The following is a 21,330-nucleotide window of genomic DNA, read 5'->3' as shown; positions in this document are numbered from 1 at the left end:
TCACTATTAATAATCTAATGATGTCATATATAATAATATATCAGTCAGAGGGACCAAACCACTACTTTTACTGCAATACTTTAACTACATCAAGCTCATAATACTTATGTACTTTTACTGCAATACTTCAACTACATGAAGCTCATAATATTTATGTACTTTTACTGCAATACTTTAACTACATCAAGCTCATAATACTTATGTACTTTTACTGCAATACTTTAACTACATCAAGCTCATAATACTTATGTACTTTTACTGCAATACTTTAACTACATCAAGCTCATAATACTTATGTACTTTTACTTGAGCAGCATTTTTCATGCAGGACTTTTACTTTTACTATTTTTACTTTGCTGTATTGGTACTTTTACTGCAGTAAAGGATCTCAGTACTTCTTCCAGCGCTGCTGCTGACAGTTTCTACAGAGGATCATGTGATTGTCAAAGGTCGACATTTATCAGCAGAGTGTTGCTGGATCAGATGAACTCTGTGCTTTTATTTCAAACAGCGCTGCTGCAGAGAAACGACATGATTAAAACATGAAATCTGTTGCAGTGTCGCCTTCACACAGAAGCCATCAGTGTCGTATTGTCAGCAGACTTTAGTCAGTTAAAGTGAGAGTCTGTGGATTTTAAACTCTTTGGTATTCAAAGAAAACAACACAGGAGATAAAACGGCAGCTTGAGGTGCGTCTGTGTTTAGAGGAATCATCTCTGGCAGCCCAACCTTTACACACACTCGAGGACTGAATCTTTTAATAATTTAAAGCCTTTATTAGTGATTATTATTAAAGTCTTTATTGGTGGTTTGGATTATGATCCTCACTGACTGGAGCTTTGACTTTAGTTTTCCCTGCATTCTGGTTTATTTTGCAGTAATTTTAATTTGAGTTAACAGTTACCTGCTCCCTATGCAGATATAAAGGGCTCATTGTAAGGTAACGAAAACACAAAATTATTATTTTCATGGGATTATACGCTAATAAAAACATACCTATGACTATTAAATTCCATTTCTGCCAAGTCTGTTCCAGTAGATGCCACTGAATCTTCGACACTGGTCCTTTAAGTGAAACCTAAATAATGTTTGTTTTAGTGGTTGATTCTCCGTTTTTGCTCCGTTTACACTTGTGAAGAAATGTTAAACATTGTAGAAAAAGGCTTAACATTGTTTAAACCCACTTTCAGATTTGTGAAACCTTTATTTTGCTAATGAAACCAAACAAAAAAAAGGGCGATTTCACAACTTTTTCCATCCAGATCAAAAAACACTATACTTAGACTTGTCAAATCTGTTCTAGATTATTATTATTAAGTCTAAATATAGAGGTTTTTGTTCTGGACATGGTCAAATGTGGTCTGGATGGAAAAAAAAGTGGTGAAATTGCCCTTTTTTTCTGGAGGGACAGTGTTAAAATGAATGGACAATGAGGGAAAATAAAACGTGAAGTTGGCAGTAATGCAACATCATGCATGTCAACTGCCGTAAAACCCTCATAGAAGAAAAAGAGGTCAGTTCATGTTAAACAGTTTACGGCAGAGGGGAGGTGGTCGTTACACCATTAAAGTTCAGGAAGGTTTTTGTTCCACGTTTCATATAATGTGGAAAAGTCAATCAACTCTGTGTCAGTGGTGCAACATTCTGGAAGATGTAGAAAACATTATGATGCACTGTTGTAAATATAATACAGAGAAGGAGACATTAAGAAATGTAGTATATGGACAGAGCAGGAATGGAGTTTACAATCACTAGTGAGTTTCACTAGTGAGACTTCAGGGAATCAGAAGTGGGTGATAGGTTATGTAATAATTTTTTATTTTTTTCTATTTTATTTCTATAAACCAATCAGTGTTCCGATAATTTAATGCCATGAATCTACACACTATGATACAGCAGGTGGCGGTATGGACCTTTAAAGTTGGTTTGCAATCCGCCAATAAACACAAAGAAGAAGAAGAAGAAACCGTTTCCGGTTTAACTTTCGCGCACTCCTCCATTATTCTGCATTCATTTCAAGTCTTTTTGACTGTAGCTATTTTCATTCCAGTTAGAATTTATTCCTGAATTTTATAAAACACCCAACAGGCCGCCGTAGAGGCTTTCATTTTGAAACCTTTTCCCCGGAAGTCGTATTTTCCGGCTTTAATGATGTGAGCAGTGAGCGGAGTGAATCCGCTGCCTGGCTGTAAATAACCGCAGGAAAACGGCTGTATTCAGTATAGTAAGGGGAGGAGAGATGGACCGACACCGTGAAGTGCTGGATGTCCTTTCAAACCCTGAAACGAAGCTGCGAACAGAAGGTTTGTGCGGATTTTACTGCTGAAAACACGCTAACGCTGCAGGGAGAGCTAAGCTAACGTTAGCCGCAGCTCGCTCCTGCTGTGAGGTTTTATTTTGTCTTTCTGCATGTTGTGTCTTAGTTTGTAATGTGTTAGCTGTGTGATTCACTGCGGGATCTTTCATTTAGTCATCATGGCAGTAAAACAGATCTAAACTTACACAGTAAAATCTCTGATTGATTGTCAGGCTGCAGGTACAGAAAGTTGCTCTGATGGTTTATAAACTAATAAAAGAGGAAAGTAAAGCAAATGTAAAGCCTTAAAAACTGGACAAAGCAGCAAAATTGTTTTATTTTTCAATAATTAATTCATGTAAAGCTGCAACAATTGTCAATGAATTAATTAGTTGCCAACTATTAAATTAGTCGCCAACTTTTTGATAATCGATTGGTTGTTTGGGGTCTTTTTAAAAAAAAAAAAAAAAAAAAGTCCAAATTCTCTGATACCAGCTTCTTAAATGTTAATATTTCTGGTTTCTTTAGTCTTCTGACAGTAAAGTGAATATCTTTTGGGTTGTGGATAGAGCTGCAACGATCAGTCGATTAATCAATTAGTTGTCAACTATGAAATTAATTGCTAGCTGTTTTGATAATTGATTAATCATTTGGAGTCATTTTAAGAAAAAAGTTTCTCAAATTGTGAATATTCTCTTTAATCCTCTATGACAGTAAACTGAATATGTTTGGACTGTTTTTCAGACAAAACGACAAACTTCAGTTGCATCTCATGTTTTAGGAAACAGTAATCAACATTTTTTACTATTTTCACACATTTTATAGACTGAAAAACAAATTGATTCATCGGAAAAATAATCAACAGATTCATTGATCATGAAAATAATTGTTGGTTTCATCCCTGCTCTGCAGCTCAGGATGGAAACATCTTTAAAGCTGCAACTGATGATTATTTTAAATATCCATTAATCTGTCAATTATTTTCATGATTAATCAGTTGTTTGATCCATAAAATATCAGATAATTGTGAAAAAGCTCAAGACGACGTCCTCAAATGTTTTATCCACAACCCAAATATTCAGTTTACTGTCATAGAGACTAAAGAAACCAGAAAATATTCCAGAAGCTGGAATCAGAATTTGGACATTATTTTCTTTAAAGACTCAAAACAATTAATCGATTATCCAAATTAATTTAATATTTGGAAACTTATCAGTTAATTGATTAATCGTTGCAGCCCTGCACATCTTGTTTAAAAAAGACCAACTTTGGAAAAAATCCACTTGATTTGATTTACTCTTGTTTTGTCACCAAAGCATAAAAATACTGCTCTACATTTCTACGAGTGTCTCAAAACTTCACATATAAAACATGGTTATCACCTTTGATCCATGTGTTTACTTTAATATCTGTCTGTCTGTGTTTCAGCTTTACCTTTAGATGTGCGAAAAGTGATTGTTGGTGAAGAGCAGCAGGAGTGGAGCTCCAGTCTGGACCAGCAGGACCCAGAGCCCCCACACATTAAAGAGGAACAGGAGGAACTCTGGACCAATCAGGAGGGAGAGCAGCTTCAAGGGCTGGAGGAGGCTGATATCACCAAGTTCACATTCACTCCTGTCCCTGTGAAGACTGAAGATGATGAAGAGAAACCTCAGTCCTCACAGCTTCATCAAAGACAAACTGAGGAGATGGAAACAGAAGCTGATGGAGAGGACTGTGGAGGATCAGATACTGATGACAGGACTTCAGACTCTTCTGAACCTGATGACAGCGACAAAGTTTGGAATAAGACAATAGACCTTAAGTCAGCTTTAAACAAAACTAAAAATAACAGTTGGAATAGTGGCAAGGAAGCCTTTAGTTGCTCTGAATGTGGCAAAGGATTCATCTACACGACAAATCTGAAAAGACACATGATGATTCATATCGGAGAGAAACCTTTCAGTTGTTCTGAGTGCGGTAGAACATTTGTCCAGAGGTCACATCTACACGAACACATGAGATGTCACACAGGAGAAAAACCTTTCAACTGTCCAGTCTGTAAGAAATGTTTTTCACGAAGTTCAAACTTACAAAGACACATGACGCTGCACACAAAGGAGAAAAGATTCAGTTGCAGTGTTTGTGGCAAAAGATTCACTTGGCTGAGTCAACTCACAAGACACAAGTGTGTTTGTAAATCCTCACAGCTTCATCAAAGCCAAACTGAACAGATGAAGACAGAAGCTGATGGAGAGGACTCAGCCAGGAACTCACATCCAGACAGACATTTACAATCTGATACTGATGACAAGACTTCAGACTCTTCTGAACTTGAAACTGATGACAGCGATGATTGGAAGGAGACCAGTGAACCTAAATCAGGTTTAAGGTCTGCAGAAAAAGTGCCTGTTAGTGACATGAAATGTAAAACTGGCGGGAAATCCAAAGCTACCTTCCGTATGGGAGGAAAATTGTGTAACAAGAAATATTTAAAGATACACCGGAGGGCTCACACAGGAGAGAAACCACATTTATATTTACAAGCAGATACTGATGTCAAGACTTCAAACCCCTCTGAACCAAAGACAGAAGTCAACGTTGGTAATTGGAAGGAGACCAGTGAACCTCAGTCCTCACAGCTTCATCAGAACCAAACTGAACAGATGGAAACAGAAGCTAATGGAAAGGACTGTGGACCAGCCAGAAACTCATATCCAGATAGACATTTACAACCAGATACTGATGACAGGACTTCAGACTCTTCTGAACCTGATGACAGTGACAAAGATTGGAATAAGAAAAGGGAACCTAAATCAGCCTCAAACAAAACTAAAAATAACAGTTGGAATAGTGGCAAGGAAGCCTTTAGTTGCTCCGAGTGCGGCAAAAGATTCGTCTACACGAGAAATCTGAAAAGACACATGATGATTCATATTGGAGAGAAACCTTTCAGTTGTTCTGAGTGCGGTAGAACGTTTGTCCAGAAGTCACATCTACAGGAACACATGAAATGTCACACAGGAGAAAAACCTTTCAACTGTCCAGTCTGTAAGAAATGTTTTTCACGAAGTTCAAACTTACAAAGACACATGACGCTGCACACAAAGGAGAAAAGATTCAGTTGCAGTGTTTGTAAAAAAAGATTCACTTGGCTGAGACAACTCACAAGACACAAGTGTGTTGATGAGTCCTCGCAGTTTCATCTAAGTCAAACTGAGGAGAACAGAGAGGCAGAGCCTCCAGCCAGCAGCTCCACTGAACTGATGAAAAGAAAAGCTGATGGAGACGACTGTAGAGGATCAAAACCAGCCAGGAACTCACATCCAGATAGATATTTACAACCAGTCAGTGATGACAAGACTTCAGACTCTTCTGAGACTGACGTCAGTGATGATGATTGGCCACAGACAAGGAAACCTCAGTCACACTTAAACACTCTTAAAAATAATGACGACCCTTTAAGTGACATGAGCTGTAACGCTGCTCAGAGATCATTTAGCTGCTCTGAATGTGGTCAAAGGTTTGGTCGAAAGCCACATCTGAACGCACACATGAGAATTCACACGGGAGAGAAACCATTTAGCTGCTCCTTCTGTGGCAAAAGATTTTCTCAAAAGGGAAACTTAACAAGTCACCTGAGACTTCACACAGGAGAAAAACCGTTCAGTTGCACAGTTTGTAAAAAAACGTTTAGATACAGTGGAGATGTTAGCAGACACATGAGAATCCACACAGGAAAGAAAACAATCAGTAGTAATGTCATGATTGACAATAACATACAAGATCAGAACCAGCCAACAACGTGGATCCAGATAGTCATTTAAAACTACTTACTTACGATGAAGTTTTAGAAAGTGATGTGTTAAGTAATACTGTTAAGGAGTCATTTTGCTGCAGGGACCATCTAAAGAGGCACATGGAGGAGAAACTCTCCATGAATTCAGACAGTGAGCAGAGCTGACATGAGGGGCATTATTAACTCAACACATTGTAAATTTACACACAAGTTTTCCAAAAATAAAATCACGTGCAATGAATGCTCTTCAATGTGCTTACACTCTCTGTGAATGTAAACTGTAACTGGACCCGCTGAGTCGACGGTGGTCGTACAGTTATGTCATCATATTCTTTAAATAAATTTACAGGACGCAGTTAGTTTGGAAAATGTGTTTTGTCTGATTTCTTTGTCTTTCACTGACACTAAATCATAGTTTCAGATATATTGTTCTTTCCACCTGGTGATAAAGTTGCAGATAATACTGTGCAGACAGTAACGGTGGTCTACGGCACAGAGGAATATATATATCAGGCTTTGGTTTGGTCCTTCTGATTGATATATTATTATATGACATCATTAGAGTATTAATACTGATCAGTACTGGTTTCCACTTCACTTCTGGAATGAACTATAACTCAACTTAATCTGTATTTACACTTGTTGACTCCACAGGCAGAAGAAGCAGCAAATTAATGTTGTTTATGAGGTATTTTTATACATTTCCTTCATTCATGCGCTTCCTTCAGTCCTCACCAATACATCAGGTATCAAGTAGATCTGATGAACGGTTTTGGAGATATGCGAAGGGAAAACATACATACAGACAGAGATTCTTTGCTTTGTAATGGAGAGACACAGTCATAAGTGCTACTCTACTCTTTCCACTACAGACTGCACCATGTTTAAAGGTCCAAGTTGTGGAAATTGGCTTGGAACACACAAAAAGGGATATTTTGAGTAAAGTAATAATGACCAAAACATTCCATAAGAGTAGCTGCACAAAAAATGTTCTAAATATGTCTCAAACTTTTTGCAAACTAACCTTCAATTAATCTTCAGAAAGGATTTTCAAGAAGAGGTTAAAGTATTAAACAGCAAGAACAGGCGAGGAAATATCATCTTTGGATATATTTTTTTTTAAATCAAAGCCTAGCTAGCTGTCAACTGCTAACTGTTACCAACCTTCCAAAGGAGGGATTTCCAAATTCCAATGAAAATCTACCTTAAAATATTTGATAGTGTTATCCATCCCATTGTGCTATATGGTAGTGAAGTATGGCGTCCACTCAGTCATCATAGTGATACCTTTTGGGACAAATATCCAACAGAATCTTTACACGCAGAATTTTGCGGATACATTTTACACATACACAGAAAAACACCAACAATCAACGTTCAAAAGCCTCTGACACACTCTGACCAGTCTCACACCAACACTGCTTTCCAAACACCAACCAGAGTAAAGCAAATTATAACGTAATGTAAAGAAACCTTTCTGGAACATTGGAAAGAAGAAACTAAAAGCCAAAGTAGATTAGACTGTTATCTGGCCCTAAAAAGAGATTATGAAATGGCAGAATATCTGTCTTCCGTCAGAGAGAGAAAGCAGAGACAGATCCTAATCAAGAACAGGCTCAGTGACCATAAACTGGCCGCTGAAAAAGGACAATACAAAAAATCATGACCAACAAAAGAAAATAGAATATGTGGTCACTGTTCGATAGGTTGTAAAAAAAAATTTTTTTACAACCTTTTTGGCTTTTGACGTCTTACAAAAAGCAGTGTGTAGTCGGGGTCACATTTCACATGTCTATGAGTTGTTAACAGCTCCACCAAATAGTGATTTTTCCCTCTAAACTTCTCACATGCTTTCATTTCAATAAATGTTCAAATGATCCAATATTTCAGCAAAAATCAAAGATTAGAGAAAAAGTCCAAAAACTGAAAACAGATTTGTGTATCAGAACTTTGTTTTTTCTTCTTTCCTCTCCCATTAATCATCTCACCACCCCTCAGATTTATCTGCTGACCCTTTGGAGGGGCCCGACCCCTAGGTTGGGAACCACTGGACTAAACTAGCTAACTGTATATAAAGTAGTGTAAACTAGCTCCACCTCCAGCAGCTACAACAGTAACATGCTGCTCTAACACTGATGCTTCACTATTAATAATCTAATGATGTCATATATAATAATATATCAGTCAGAGGGACCAAACCACTACTTTTACTGCAATACTTTAACTACATCAAGCTCATAATACTTATGTACTTTTACTGTAGTAGGTTTTTTCATGCAGGTCATTTACTTGGAGTATTTTTACATTGCTGTCTGGGTGCTTTTACTGCAGTAAAGGATCGGAGTACTTCTTCTACCACTGTAGACTTGTAGTATATTTATTTGTTTGTTTGTTTTGGAGTCTCCTGAATCGGAAGATGTTTTATTTTGATATGAGTGGGCCTGTTCCGGTCTCTCATCAACTTTAGTTTTGAAACGTGACCCGGAAGTAATCGTGTGTATTGATCAGGCGTTGCAGTGGGAACAGAGTTTGGTTTACACACCTCCTAATAACAGCAGAAAAGCGCCAGTATTAGTATTTTCTGAGCTGTGTGTAAAATGTGCAGCCTTCAGGGTCTGAAGGTTTTCGTCCAGCAGCGGCTAACTGCGGCTGTGGAGGAGATATTTGGACATTTTGAGAAAACAATAACCGAGTATGAAGAGGAGATCCACCGCCGACACCGCAGGCTGCTGGACGAGGTTTTAAAACCCGATAAAAAGCTGCGAAAAGCAGGTTTGTTGTCTTTATGTTGCTGGAAACGTGTTAATACTCTGTTAATGTGGCCGGGAGTCAGTGCTAAGCTAACGCTAGCAGCTAAACCCTCCGTACAGGCTGTTAGCCGCAGTTAGCTCATGTTAAAGGCCGAAAGATACGAACCAACAACTAACAGCTACAGATATTAAGAGTTTAAAATTAAGCAAACCATAAACAGTTTACTCTGATATTATTAGCTCTGTACAGCCCATCTAAACTGAAGACTGAAGGATTGAATGACAGCTGCAACCATTAGTTGATTAATCGATTATTTTCTCGATTAAACGGCTAGTTTTTTTTTTCAATAAAATGTCAGAACCCCGCCCCCCCCCCCCCACCAAAAAAAAAAGAAAAGATGTCTAGTTCATAATAACAACAACAATAATAATATACACATTTAATTTGTATCGGACTTTTCATTCACAGTGAAACTCAAAGTGCTACAGTATTAATAACATAGAACACACAACAAACAATTCAAGAGTTAAGGTTGAAGGTTCAATCCCCCGTGGTGCGGATTTAAGTTCTGGGGATAAGAATGTGATTCCTATTCCATTTTTTATATCTGCTCCTAGTAAACCAGTATAGACCTACAGTCTGCAGGCTTCAATCCACAAGTGTGATGAATGTCAACAATAACCTTAATGAAACATCATCACAAAGTTCAACTAGAACTAGAGATGCCTGGAATGTTAAAGATAGAGCTGCAACATTTAGGTCCAGGTATCATCAGATAATTCATAACTCATTTGTAATTCAAAAACCAAAAATGGTAAATCTGTTATGTGTTTCGAGCAGGTCTGCGGACATTCAGCCAATTCGTTTTTGCGTTTGAAACCAAAAACGGAAGTCACATGGTTTTTTTCCTTTTTTCATTTTAAACGAAAAACAAAATCACGTGATCTATTCCTTTTTAGTTTCCCAACGAAAATCCAGAAAACCAAATTCAAAAGACCGTTCAATTTTGGTTTAGAAATCCAAGTATTTTTGTCAGTTTTGTACGATAGCGGAAGCAGCTACATTAGCCTACCCATGATCCTCAGCGACCGTTGCTATGGTGAAGACGCCAGCATTTTTGGATTAAATGGAAAAAAGGAAAAAACATGTGACTTCAGTTTTTGGTCCCAAACGCAAAAACGAATTGGCTGAATGTCCGCAGACCTGCTCGATATTCAATCCAAAAAGGAATAACGATAAAACGAATCGGCAAAAACCAAAAATGGGCCGGGTTTGATTGGTTTTTTGTTATTTGATTCTGACACCAAAAATATCTTTTTGTTTTTTGTTTTGAAATAAATAACAGATTTACCGTTTTTTGGTTTTTGAATTACAAATGAATTATGAATTATCTGATGATTCCTGGACCCATTTAGTCCATTAATCGATTAATTGTCAGCTATTAAATTAACCTCCAACTGTTTTTATAACCAATTAATCATTTTGAGTCATTTTTAAAGAAAAAAGTTCAAATTCTTAAATGTTAATATTTCCTGGTTTCTTAACTCCTCTATGACAGTAAACTGAATATCTTTGGGTTGTGGATAAAACAAGACATTTAAGGATGTCAATCATGGGGTTTTGGAAACACTGGTTGATATTTTTCACCATTTTCTGACATTTTATGGAAGTATAGTCAAACGACTAATTGATTAATCAAGAAAATAATCTGCGGATTAATCCGTAATATAAATAATCATTAGTTGCAGCTCTACGTTAATCATTTGAATCATATCTAGAAATGTTACCATGGAAAGTGAAACAATCAATCAATAGAAAATTCATCTGCAGTTATTTTAATAGTAAAGAAATGAAGGAAAAAATCACCCAAATTCTGAGTTCCAGTTACTCAAATGTTAAATTTGCTGGTTTTCTTCTTTGATATTAAACTGAATATATTTTCGGTTTTTGGCAGTTGGTCGGTCAAAACAACACATTTGAATATTTTGAAAACTGGTCTATAATTTTACAGACCAAATGATAATTGACAGATTAAGATAATGTCCACACTAAGCCGGTTAAATAAAATGCATCTTCTCTCCATTTTGTTTCTCCATCCAGACTAAAATAGCATTTTTCTCCCTTGAAAACAGAGTTATTCCAAACAGCCTCCATAGTGTGTAAATGTGAAGAGGCCGACTTGGTGTGTAGTGTGTACGGGGAAAACTGAGCTTTTTTTATTTCTATTTATATATTGACGTGGGCATCACGTATTGCGTCACTTACGTTGCTTGACACATGGGTGTGGTTTCCTCATTATTTAACCTGTTCACTTAGGTGGTGGCGGGAGTTTTGGACAAAGGGAGTTGGTAGAGCTCTGATATTTTCTGTTGACCGTCGCCATTGTTACTATGATCACCATCGTCACCATTGTTACTATGATCACCATCGTCTGTTCATCACTTTATTTTCACAGTCAGATTGCATTTTACGTATATTTTTTGTGCAACAGCTGCTTGTCAGACTCTTTCATTTTTGTTTATTTTTTCCATAAAACATCAGTAAAACGTTATCTGGACATCGGGATAGGTTTGTATGGACGTGTCACATATAGGAGCCTACTAAGTCTCTTAGCGGCCTTTTTTGAAAAGTAGTCGCTACACAAACATTAAACACTCAACGGGTGATTTACTCCGGAGACAGACGCTCTTTTGGTGCAATTTGGACACGCAACACGTTTAATATTAATACATTTTGAATAAAAAAGCAAACAGCGGGACGCTCAGCTCCATGTCTGAGTGCAGCAGGGGCTGTTTGATGTAAACACTGTCATCACCCTGCTCAGTGAAACTGACCGAGAGAGAAGAACAAATGCACACAGGAGAAAAAACAGATGTGTAGGCAGTAAAACTAACCAGTAGGAGTGAAGACGTATTTGATTGGCGGCAGAATCAACCAATGGAAGGCCGTAAACTGCTTCTATGGTTCAACCTCAGTTTAGTCTCACTGGTGAAGTTTCTGTCTTGATTAAAACCATTTAATTTAATGAATCCATATCGTTTTAATTGATAAGTTTGTCAGTTGATACATATATATGTGGTTCTCGAGAAATAATAAGTTCCAAACAGGCACGATTTGAACGGGCACTGTACTAGTAAACTAAATTTCAGGAAGCCGCCACAGAAACAGTATACCTTTTCTTCTTCGCTGGTTTTCTGTGGCTAACTTGCTCATCTGTCCTCCGCATATGTCCAGTAGGAGGAAAATTACCCATTTTGGCTTTTTGATGTGGATGGTGGTATTTGCGGAAACAAGCTGAAATTCCTGCTGTGGGAGCATATCGTTTTGGCTCGAAAACAGGGTTTTATAATTTAGCTTGCTTAATGTAGACATAGCAGTGATGGAAATGTTCATTAATCAGAGACCTAAACATAAGGTTAATTTATTTAGCTATTCTCTATGCTTTCATTGTATCCTACAGCAGTCCACCTGCTCAAGAAGGCTGTGACGTAGGAACAACGAAGGAAGCGAATGTTGAATTTAGAATTTTTAGCACATCTGTTCCCTAGACCAAGTATTTAAAAGTTGATCTGAAGTTATTAGTCATATTCAGCAGTCTGAGGTAATCAAATCCATCGGATGTCTTCCAAAGTTACTGTCTTTAGTAAAAATTTCTACAGCTGCAACGATTAATCGATTTGTCAATTGACAGAAAATTAGTCACTATTTTGATAATCGATTTATTGTTTTGACAATTTTAAAAGAAAAAATCTTTGCATCCAGCTTCTTAAATGTGAATATTTTCTGGTTTGTTTAGTCTTCTGACAGTAAACTGAATATCTTCGGGTTGTGGAAAGAGCTGCAACAATTAGTCAATTAATCAATTAGTTGGGAACCATTAAATTAATCGCCAACTATTTTGATGAATTATTATTACTATTGAAGTAATTTTTTAAGAAAAAAGCTTTTCAGATGTGAATATTTTCTGGTTTCTTTAATTCTCCATGTCAGTAAATTCAATATCTTAAATAAAAACAACAGATTTCAGGTTGCATCCTGCGCTTTACAAAACTCTGATCGACATTTTTCACTATTTTCACACATTTTATAGACCAAACAACAAATCCGATTCATCGAAAAATTAATCAACAGATTAATCAATCATGAAAATAATTGTTGTTTTCAACCCTGGAAATTTTTCTTGTGTTACTATCCCTGCACTGCAGCTCAGCATGGAAACTCCAAAAGCATGACTTCTTGATTAAAAAAAGACTGTAACTTTGGAAAATATCCACTTGTTTTGTCACCCACTCATAAAAATATTGCTCTGTAGTGCTGGTTGTGTTTAAAAACCCTACAGGGTACATTTAACATAAAATATGGTTATAAAGTTTGATTGAACAAAAGTTCATGTGTTTACATTAATAGCTGTCGGTCTGTGTTTCAGCTTTACCTTTAGATGTGCGAAAAGTGATTGTTGGTGAAGAAGAGCAGCAGGAGTGGAACTTCAATCTGGACCAGCAGGACCCAGAGCCCCCACACATTAAAGAGGAACAGGAGGAACTCTGGACCAGTCAGGAGGGAGAGCAGCTTCAAGTACTGGAAGAGGCTGAGATCACCCAGTTCACATTCACTCCTGTCCCTGTGAAGACTGAAGATGATGAAGAGAAACCTCAGTCCTCACAGCTTCATCAAAGACAAACTGAACAGATGAAAACAGAAGCTGATGGAGAGGACTGTGGAGGACCAGAACCAGCCAGGAACTCAGATCCAGATAGACATTTACAACCAGATACTGATGACAAGATTTCAAACTCTTCAAAGACCGAGACCGAAGACAGTGATGAATGGAAGGAGACTAGTGCACCTCAGTCAGGTTTAAAGTCTCATATGAGTTGTAATACTAGAAAGAAATCATTTAGCTGCTCCGAGTGTGGTAAAAAATTTTGCCAAAAGGGACACCTGATCATACACCGAAGAATGCACACAGGAGAGAAACCTTTCAGTTGCTCAGTTTGTGGTAAAAAATTAGTATGCAAGGGGTCTCTTAGGAGACATATGAGAATTCACACAGGAGAGAAACCTTTCAGTTGCTCAGTTTGTGGTAAATCTTTTACTCAGTCAGGTCTGGAGTACCATCTGAAAACTCACACAGGAGAGAAACCCTTTAGTTGCTCAGTTTGTGGTAAAAGATTTGTGTGCAATGGGTCTCTTAGGAAACATAAGAGAATTCACACAGGAGAAAAATCATTTAGTTGCTCAGTTTGTGGTAAAAAATTCAACCAGAAGGTGACTCTGCAGCTACACATGAGAATTCACACAGGAGAGGAGACGTTTAGTTGCACTGAATGTGGTAAACAATTTGTCTTCAAAAGATATCTGCAGAGACACATGAGAATCCACACAGGAGAGAAGCCATTTAGCTGCTCCTTTTGTTGTTTTAGATTTAACAAAAAGGCAAATCTGAAGAGACACATGAGAATCCATTCAAGAGAAACCATTTAGCTGCTCAGTTTGTGCTAAAAGGATTTATACAAAAGGTACATCTGTCAAGCTACCTGGCTGTCCACAAAGGGGGGAAACAGTTTTATTGCAGTGTTTGTTACCTGAGACTCAGTCGGTCTACACAGTTCAAAAGACACAAGTGTGTTGATGAGTCCTCAGCAGCTCAACTGAACAGATGGCAACCAGGGATGGGCATTTGAAGAAATTTCCTTAATCGATCATCGGGAAAATTAACGATCAATTGTCAGTTAATCTTTTTTGTAATATGTATTAAAAATGCCTATGGCAGAAAATACTAAAGAAAGCGCGTTTTTCCTCAATGAAATCTTTATTCCAAGAAGAAATTATAGACCAACACCAGTCTTCTTATACAGGCAGTTAAGCTGTTAAACAGAAAACAAAACAAAAAGGATATGTGGCGCGCTCGTAAAGGCAGTTGAGCCCGAGGCTCTGAGCCAAACTTCCGCAAATTAACAAGCCAAATCTACGGCGCTCATGGTAAAAACACAATTGTTAGACACAATTCAAAAAAATCATAAATCATATCAAACGATAATATGTAAAAAAATATATATATATTATTCAGTGCTGACAATTTTTACCTAAATGTAACTTGAATAAATCCAATAGGCACACAGCCGAGAGAATAAAGTTACTACAGCCTACTGGTTGTTGTTGAGGAAGATGAGCATGTCAACGTGTTCACACAGCCTGGTGACAGTTAGTCCAGCAGCTGAAAGCACCCGCTCTGAAGGGAGCGACGTTGCGGGGATGCAGAGGTATTGTCCGCTGTGCATCGCAGCTCCTCCATGCACTGAGGTGATGGTAGGTTGAGAGGAGGAGGAGGATTCATTGCATCAGTGGGGTCGTTGTTGTGTTGTAGGTATACACGGCGTTGCAATGTTTACAATGAGTTTTGTTGTTTTTTAGCTCGAAATGGTCCCACACCAAACGTCGCCTTGCTCTCTTCATGTTTACTTTCGTCTTATTTCTATGGCAGCCCGCCGGCAGCTGAGGATTCATTTTCCCTCTTGAATTTAAATTGCGCCCCCAGCTGGTTGCAGCATGTAGTGAAATTCATTGCAACTTCAAGACACACACATACATAACATACTTAGATACAAACATTAAATCGATTTAATTCCATGTGATCGAAAAAATTCTTAACGATTAATCATCGATTAATCATGCCCATCTCTAATGGAAACAGAAGCTGATGGAGAGGACTGTAGAGGATCACAACCAGCCAGGAACTCACATCCAGATAGACATTTACAACCAGTTAGTGCTGACAAGGTTTCAGACTTTCCTGAACCTTAGACAATGATTATTATTGGAAGAAGAGACCATTGAATCTCAGTCGGGTTTAGATGTTTTCCTTTTAAGTGATATGAGATGTAATACTGGCTTAAAAACTTGTTCTTTTTCCACCTGCGTTAATGAACTCATCCAGAAGAGAAACTTTTCAGTTGTTCACGTTCATTAATCCTGATTGTTTGTTACACAGAACTATTTATTAGAACTATATATTTTTCAAAAAGTACTCGGCCAGTGACTGGATGAACCATCTGCCTATCACCATCTGTCACCGTCTTAGCTTATGAGGCAGCTGGACTTGCAAGATCATGTGAGAACCTCATAGGACGCTGAGCGGTCCGAACCACAAATGTGTAACCTGAAGCCTGACGAGATGGATTCTTATGATGTTGTGATATTGTGAAGCCAGCTGCCTTGCAAGGTAACGTCCATTTCACACTAGTGGAAATCTCTTCAAATGTGCTAATGTTTATGGCAAAAGTTTGTCCTTGCGTTTTTTTTTAATAGACTGAGTTTCACCATTAATAGTACTGTGTGTGTTTATGGTATTCACAGCAGTAAGTGTTCAAGAAAACTGAAAAATTGAAATGACTATCAACACAAATTGGTCAACAGTAAAGGAAACACAAGCCAATCTGACTGACTGCTTTTGGTAATTGGGCCTAAAATGTTGAGTAATTAAGGAAAGACTAAATGCATACGAGAAACGGGAAGGAATTAGATTTAACTGAAAGCAGTAATAAGATGACAGAGCTCCATCCTCTCAATGTAGTTATGAAGTTTAAAAAATGTGTTTTTATAATTTGTTCAGAATTTCAATGTTAGAGTTAAATATATGAAATAATTAAACCATATCAAGGGTTTTTCAAAAATATTCAGCATAAAGGTTTTCATGTCAGGAGTTGATAGTGATTACAGTTGTGTGTAATATAGATGCTGTTTTTTTAAAGTTTTGTAAACTGTTTTATACTGTTGGCTTTTTCTTCTCTGGTCTTTCATGTGTTTTTTGTTATGAACTATGATCTTGAAATAAAATTAACAGAATAAAGAATATAATGGAATAGAGTTCCTTTCAGCTATAGAGATTGATGTGACTGGTCAATCAATCAATTCAGTTTTTATTTATATATAACAACAATCATAACAGCAACAGCCAGGGAAGGATGCCAACAGGACTGTGAAGGACCGCGAAGGCTCGGCCCAGAACCCAGGGTTCCCTGAGAGATGAGAAAGCACAAAAAAACTCTGGGAAAGAAGCAAAGTTAGTGACATGCATTGATGTTACATGAATCCATACAGATGGAGAGGAGGAGGAGGAGAGAGGAGCTCAGTGCATCATGGGAAGTCCCCCAGCAGTCTAGGCCTATAGCAGCATAACTAAGGGCTGATCCAAGGCGAGCCTGGTCGGCCCTAACTATAAGCTTTATCAAAAAGGAAAGTTTTAAGCCTACTCTTAAACATAGAGAGGGTGTCTGCACCCCGGACCCAATCTGGTAGATGGTTCCACAGGAGAGGAGCCTGATAGCTGAAGGCTCTGCCTCCCATTCTACTTTTAAAGACTGTAGGAACCTCCAGTAAGCTGCATACTGGGAGCGCAGTGTTCTAGTGGGATAATACGGTACTATGAGCTCTTCAAGATATGATGGTGCCTGACCATTAAGGGCTTTGTAAGTTAGGAGAACTGGTGTGTGTTAATGAGTGTGAATGGGTTAAACCCAGTTCAAGCATATTGCATTCACTTGAGAAAAAATAATCCTACCCTGTTTTTCTGAATTAATGAGATACCTCAGAATCCCAAGATCCCTACTTAAGAGCTTGATTTCATGGAAGCAAACATGTCCTGCCTGTTTAGTGTAATCCAGTTTTATTTTGGTTTGGGTGAGAAAAATTGGGAGATACTCATCTCTTTAAGTAATATAGATGGTCTTGTTATTAGTTTGGCACCTCAGGACAGGCAAAATGTTTCATTAAAGCCCCACAAAAGATGAAACAAACACAGCAGACTGCCTACAGAGCTGAGAGGTTAGGGTTAAACTCCCTCTATAGTGCTCAGTTAGTTATAATGGAAGACTATTAGAAAAACATTCAAACCCACTGATCTTCAACATCTTCCAAGTCATTCATACATTCACGTAGAATCTTCGTTTGAACTTTAAAACGGGTCACAAGACTTGGGACTTTCTCACATTAATTCAACATTTTCATATAATTCACACTTTTTACACAATTGCAGTAAAAGTTTCATGAAATTTCAGCCCTTCTCAGATTATTACATTAGTGTGTATTACGCAGAATGTTCAGACCCAGAGTGAGGCCTTAAAATTTTATCAAAAGATCTTCAACACATTGTAAACTTCCACTCTACAAGCACAATTTATACATCTAAATGTAGACAAATTTGTCCTCTTTCATCCAGTGTTACTTCCATTGAAATAGGACTCACAGTTTTTGAATAAATCGCCCAAAAGGGCGGAGATGATGCTGATATATGAATTGTAACAGCTCCTATATTTTAAATCATAATACAGATAGATATCATACATAACTGAAAGAATGCAAAAATGTATTTAAAAGTTTATCTGAAGCTAATATGAAGCTTCAGCGTCCAAATGAGTCAAATCAAGTAGATATCTTTCAACGTTACAGTCTTTTTAGTGCCAAAGTTCCTCTTTTTGTTACTATACTTCCACCTGCAGCTCAACAGGGAAACACTGTCCGAGGAAACACAAAGAGGGAATTTGATGCTAAAAAGACTGTAAATGTGTCAGATATCCACTTGATATGACTAACTCAGACTGCTGAAGCTGAATAGAAGCTTCACACAGACTTTTAAATGACTGTGTGGACACACTGTGGATTTTATCCTCCATCACTTCCATTGAAAGCACATTTGAAGGATCTTTTAATATCCAGTATGAACAGGAGGAATGATTACAGCGAGGAAAACCTCTTTCACTGTTACTATGGACACCTGACTGCACACTTGATGTGATGACGATGAATACGTCATGGTTCGTATGACAAAAGTCCACAAGTCTGGAGAGTTTACAGCTTAAATTTCTGCACAGGTCTTGATATTAAATCCAAGTTCCAGGTTTTCTCTGGAGGACAGACTACGACAGCTCGGTTGCAGAGGCATCACAACAGTTCCTGGACTCTTGTCCAGGTGCGTCCCATCACCCACACTTGCAGTCTTGAGCACTTCAGTGCACGTTTATGCAATGCCAGGTAGTAGCCAGTTGTGTCCCACGTCTGACATATACCAACACACACTACACTTAACCCAGACCGACGCACATTTCTCCTAATATTGCTTTGATGTGATATTATGAGCTAAGTGTATCCCACAATTCACCACGTTCTACTGCTCATCACCGGTCCAGTAGGTGGCAGTAGTGCGTTTATTGCTCCACATATGGTTATCACATGATATTAACAGTGAGTGTGTTCTACCTGATGGGACTGATAAGATGAATATCCGAGACTGCCAGGATAAATATTAAATATCGCATCCATTATCAAAGATTTTGAGAAATATGTTCCATTCTTAAACAAATGTTATCAGACAGAATCCATTCAACATGATATTGTCTCTTTTATGTGGTCTAAATTAAATCTGCATGCTTTTAGATAACTTGATTTAACAGCTCAGTATTTCTCCTCTCAGCTCCTGAAATTTTTTACCGGCTTTCGACTGTAACTCCAATACTGTTTGGTTGAACCGACACTATTCTTACTTTAACAAATCACAGGAGCTTGATTGTGCAATATAAAGTATTTGTATTTGCGTGATCATGAACAGGAGGAACGATTACAGCAAGAAAAACATGTTTCGATGTTCATTTGGGCTCCTGACTGTTGTTAAAGGTATAATATGTAATTATTCCACATTAAAATGTCTAAAAACAACTAGACCTATGTTATATATGTTGTTGAGTTGTGTACTTAAATTATCCAAAATGTTTCCAACAGTTTTCAAACCCAGAGAAATCTGTAATTTAATCAAAGTAACGGACCGTTTCATTTGGTCGCCTGTCGATGGCGTCATACCTCCTCTACCAAAGAGTAAACACGCACCAGATGCAGACGGCGGCGCTGTGTTTGTCCACTACAATGGCGTCTACCAAAGAGTAACTTACACACATACAAGATAATACATCGGCGTTGTGGTTGTTCCACACAAACTGTTATAAATGGACTTTTATTCATTTTTAAGCCACATTTTTATGATAAATTTGGGTGGTTTTTAACTATATCTTTTAGCCGGAAGAAGGATTTTAGTCATTGGACGTCTGGATCTTAAGTTATCAGAGAAATAAACTGGACAAACGTTAGCAGCAGCTCGGCTAACAGCCCCTCCAGGAAGTCCAGTGGTCACCAAACATCGTCGGAGAAATATGATTGATTGATTTTTTTAGGTGTAACAGCTTTAATTAGTATTTTAACGATTTTAATCTGCGTGTACATTTGTTTTTGGAGAGGAGGAGACCTCTGCGGGTAAAAACATCCTGAATGACGAACACTGGAGTAATCCTATCCCGGTGAAGCTGGTTATTTAACGACGAAGACAACAACTCCCATGATCCCTTGCTACTTCACACCGTCATCACACTCCGTCTGTTGTTATTGTTTTGATTGAGACCTCTAGTGGCTGAAATTACATATTGTGCGTTTAAGACACACTTTAAAAATTATGACACAGCCCTATAAAGTCTGTAGTACCACAAGATTAAATACAAAGAGAGATATTAACTTCTTCTCCTTCACATCATTGAAAGTAATTTATCACTCATTTATCATCTCTGATGGAAAACTAAAATAAGAATCAGTTTAAGATTGGGTTCAACAGTCAGGTGCTCAAATGAATATTGAAAAATGTTTTTCTTGCTGTAATCGTTCTTTCTGGATGTTAAGAGATGATTTTAATGTAACAGATGAAGGTAAAAATCCACAGTCTCTGTTCTGTACAAAAATGGATTTAAAATATTTTTGAAGCTTATACTGTATATCTCTTTGGGAAGGGAACTTTTACTGTCCAGTATGAACAAAAGGAATAATTACAGCCACAAAAACTGGTTCAATGTCCATATTGGCACCTGACTATCGTATTAAGACAGACTTGAACCCGTAAACACTATGAATGAGCCAGTTTTAAGTTGCTCGGCAGGTTGGATTGTTCTTATATCAGCTCATCATAAAAAGGCAGCAGATTTGTCTCATACATGATGAAATCGATGAGGAAACGTTTTTTATTTTCTTGTTCACTTGACAGGAAGAATTTAAAAGGGATTACAATGATAAAACCTAAATATTACCAAACTCTAAATATGACAAATGTCCATCACTGCTTCAACACTGTGCTGCTGCGGTGTTTCATCACTGCTGAACAGAAGTTTTACTGCTGCTGCTGTCATAAAAACACTTGTGACTTTTGACTTGTGAATGTTTTGTCACAAACATTGCAACTGAATGGTCTCTCCTCTGTGTGAAGATGCACGCGATGTTTCAGACTTAGTTTACGTGTAAAACTTTTCCCGCACACTGAACAACTGTAGGGTTTCTCTCCTGTGAGGATTCTCATGCGTGTCACAGCATGGTCGCGCCGTGTGAAATGTTTCTTACAAAATGAGCAGCTGAACGGTTTCTCTCCTGTGTGACATCTCATGTGAATCGGCAAATGTCCCTTGTGACGAAATCCTCTACC

At 37.8% G+C, this 21,330-nt stretch overlaps 3 protein-coding genes across 6 annotated transcripts in view; 2 read left to right on the top strand and 1 right to left on the bottom strand.

Moving 5' to 3' along the window:
* Positions 1 to 6,443, top strand: part of LOC121913138 (gastrula zinc finger protein XlCGF57.1-like) — a 72,661-nt gene extending 66,218 nt beyond the window's left edge. The window contains exons 1-2 of one of the 2 annotated variants that reach the window (XM_042435815.1): positions 1,966 to 2,303; positions 3,725 to 6,443. In XM_042435815.1, coding sequence (XP_042291749.1) covers positions 2,240 to 2,303; positions 3,725 to 6,102 — 2,442 coding nt within the window. In that variant the 5' untranslated portion in view covers positions 1,966 to 2,239 and the 3' untranslated portion in view covers positions 6,103 to 6,443. Of the gene's footprint in view, positions 1 to 1,965; positions 2,304 to 3,724 lie in introns of those variants that run through there. The other variant, XM_042435814.1, reaches the window with a different exon arrangement.
* LOC121913174 (gastrula zinc finger protein XlCGF57.1-like) overlaps positions 1 to 14,402 on the top strand; it is a 44,584-nt gene extending 30,182 nt beyond the window's left edge. The window contains exon 2 of the mRNA XM_042435864.1: positions 13,252 to 14,402. Within this exon, the coding sequence (XP_042291798.1) occupies positions 13,252 to 14,309 (1,058 nt within the window). The 3' untranslated portion in view covers positions 14,310 to 14,402. The remainder of the gene's footprint in view (positions 1 to 13,251) is intronic.
* The window catches only part of LOC121913150 (oocyte zinc finger protein XlCOF22-like), a 45,220-nt gene that overhangs the window by 18,412 nt on the left and 5,478 nt on the right, over positions 1 to 21,330 (bottom strand). The window lies entirely within an intron of this gene.

This window comes from Thunnus maccoyii, chromosome 15 (genome assembly GCF_910596095.1).
Source record: "Thunnus maccoyii chromosome 15, fThuMac1.1, whole genome shotgun sequence".
Lineage (NCBI taxonomy): Eukaryota > Metazoa > Chordata > Actinopteri > Scombriformes > Scombridae > Thunnus > Thunnus maccoyii.
The sequence above is the reverse complement of the archived record's forward strand: the minus strand, read 5'-3'. Positions and strand labels throughout refer to the sequence as shown.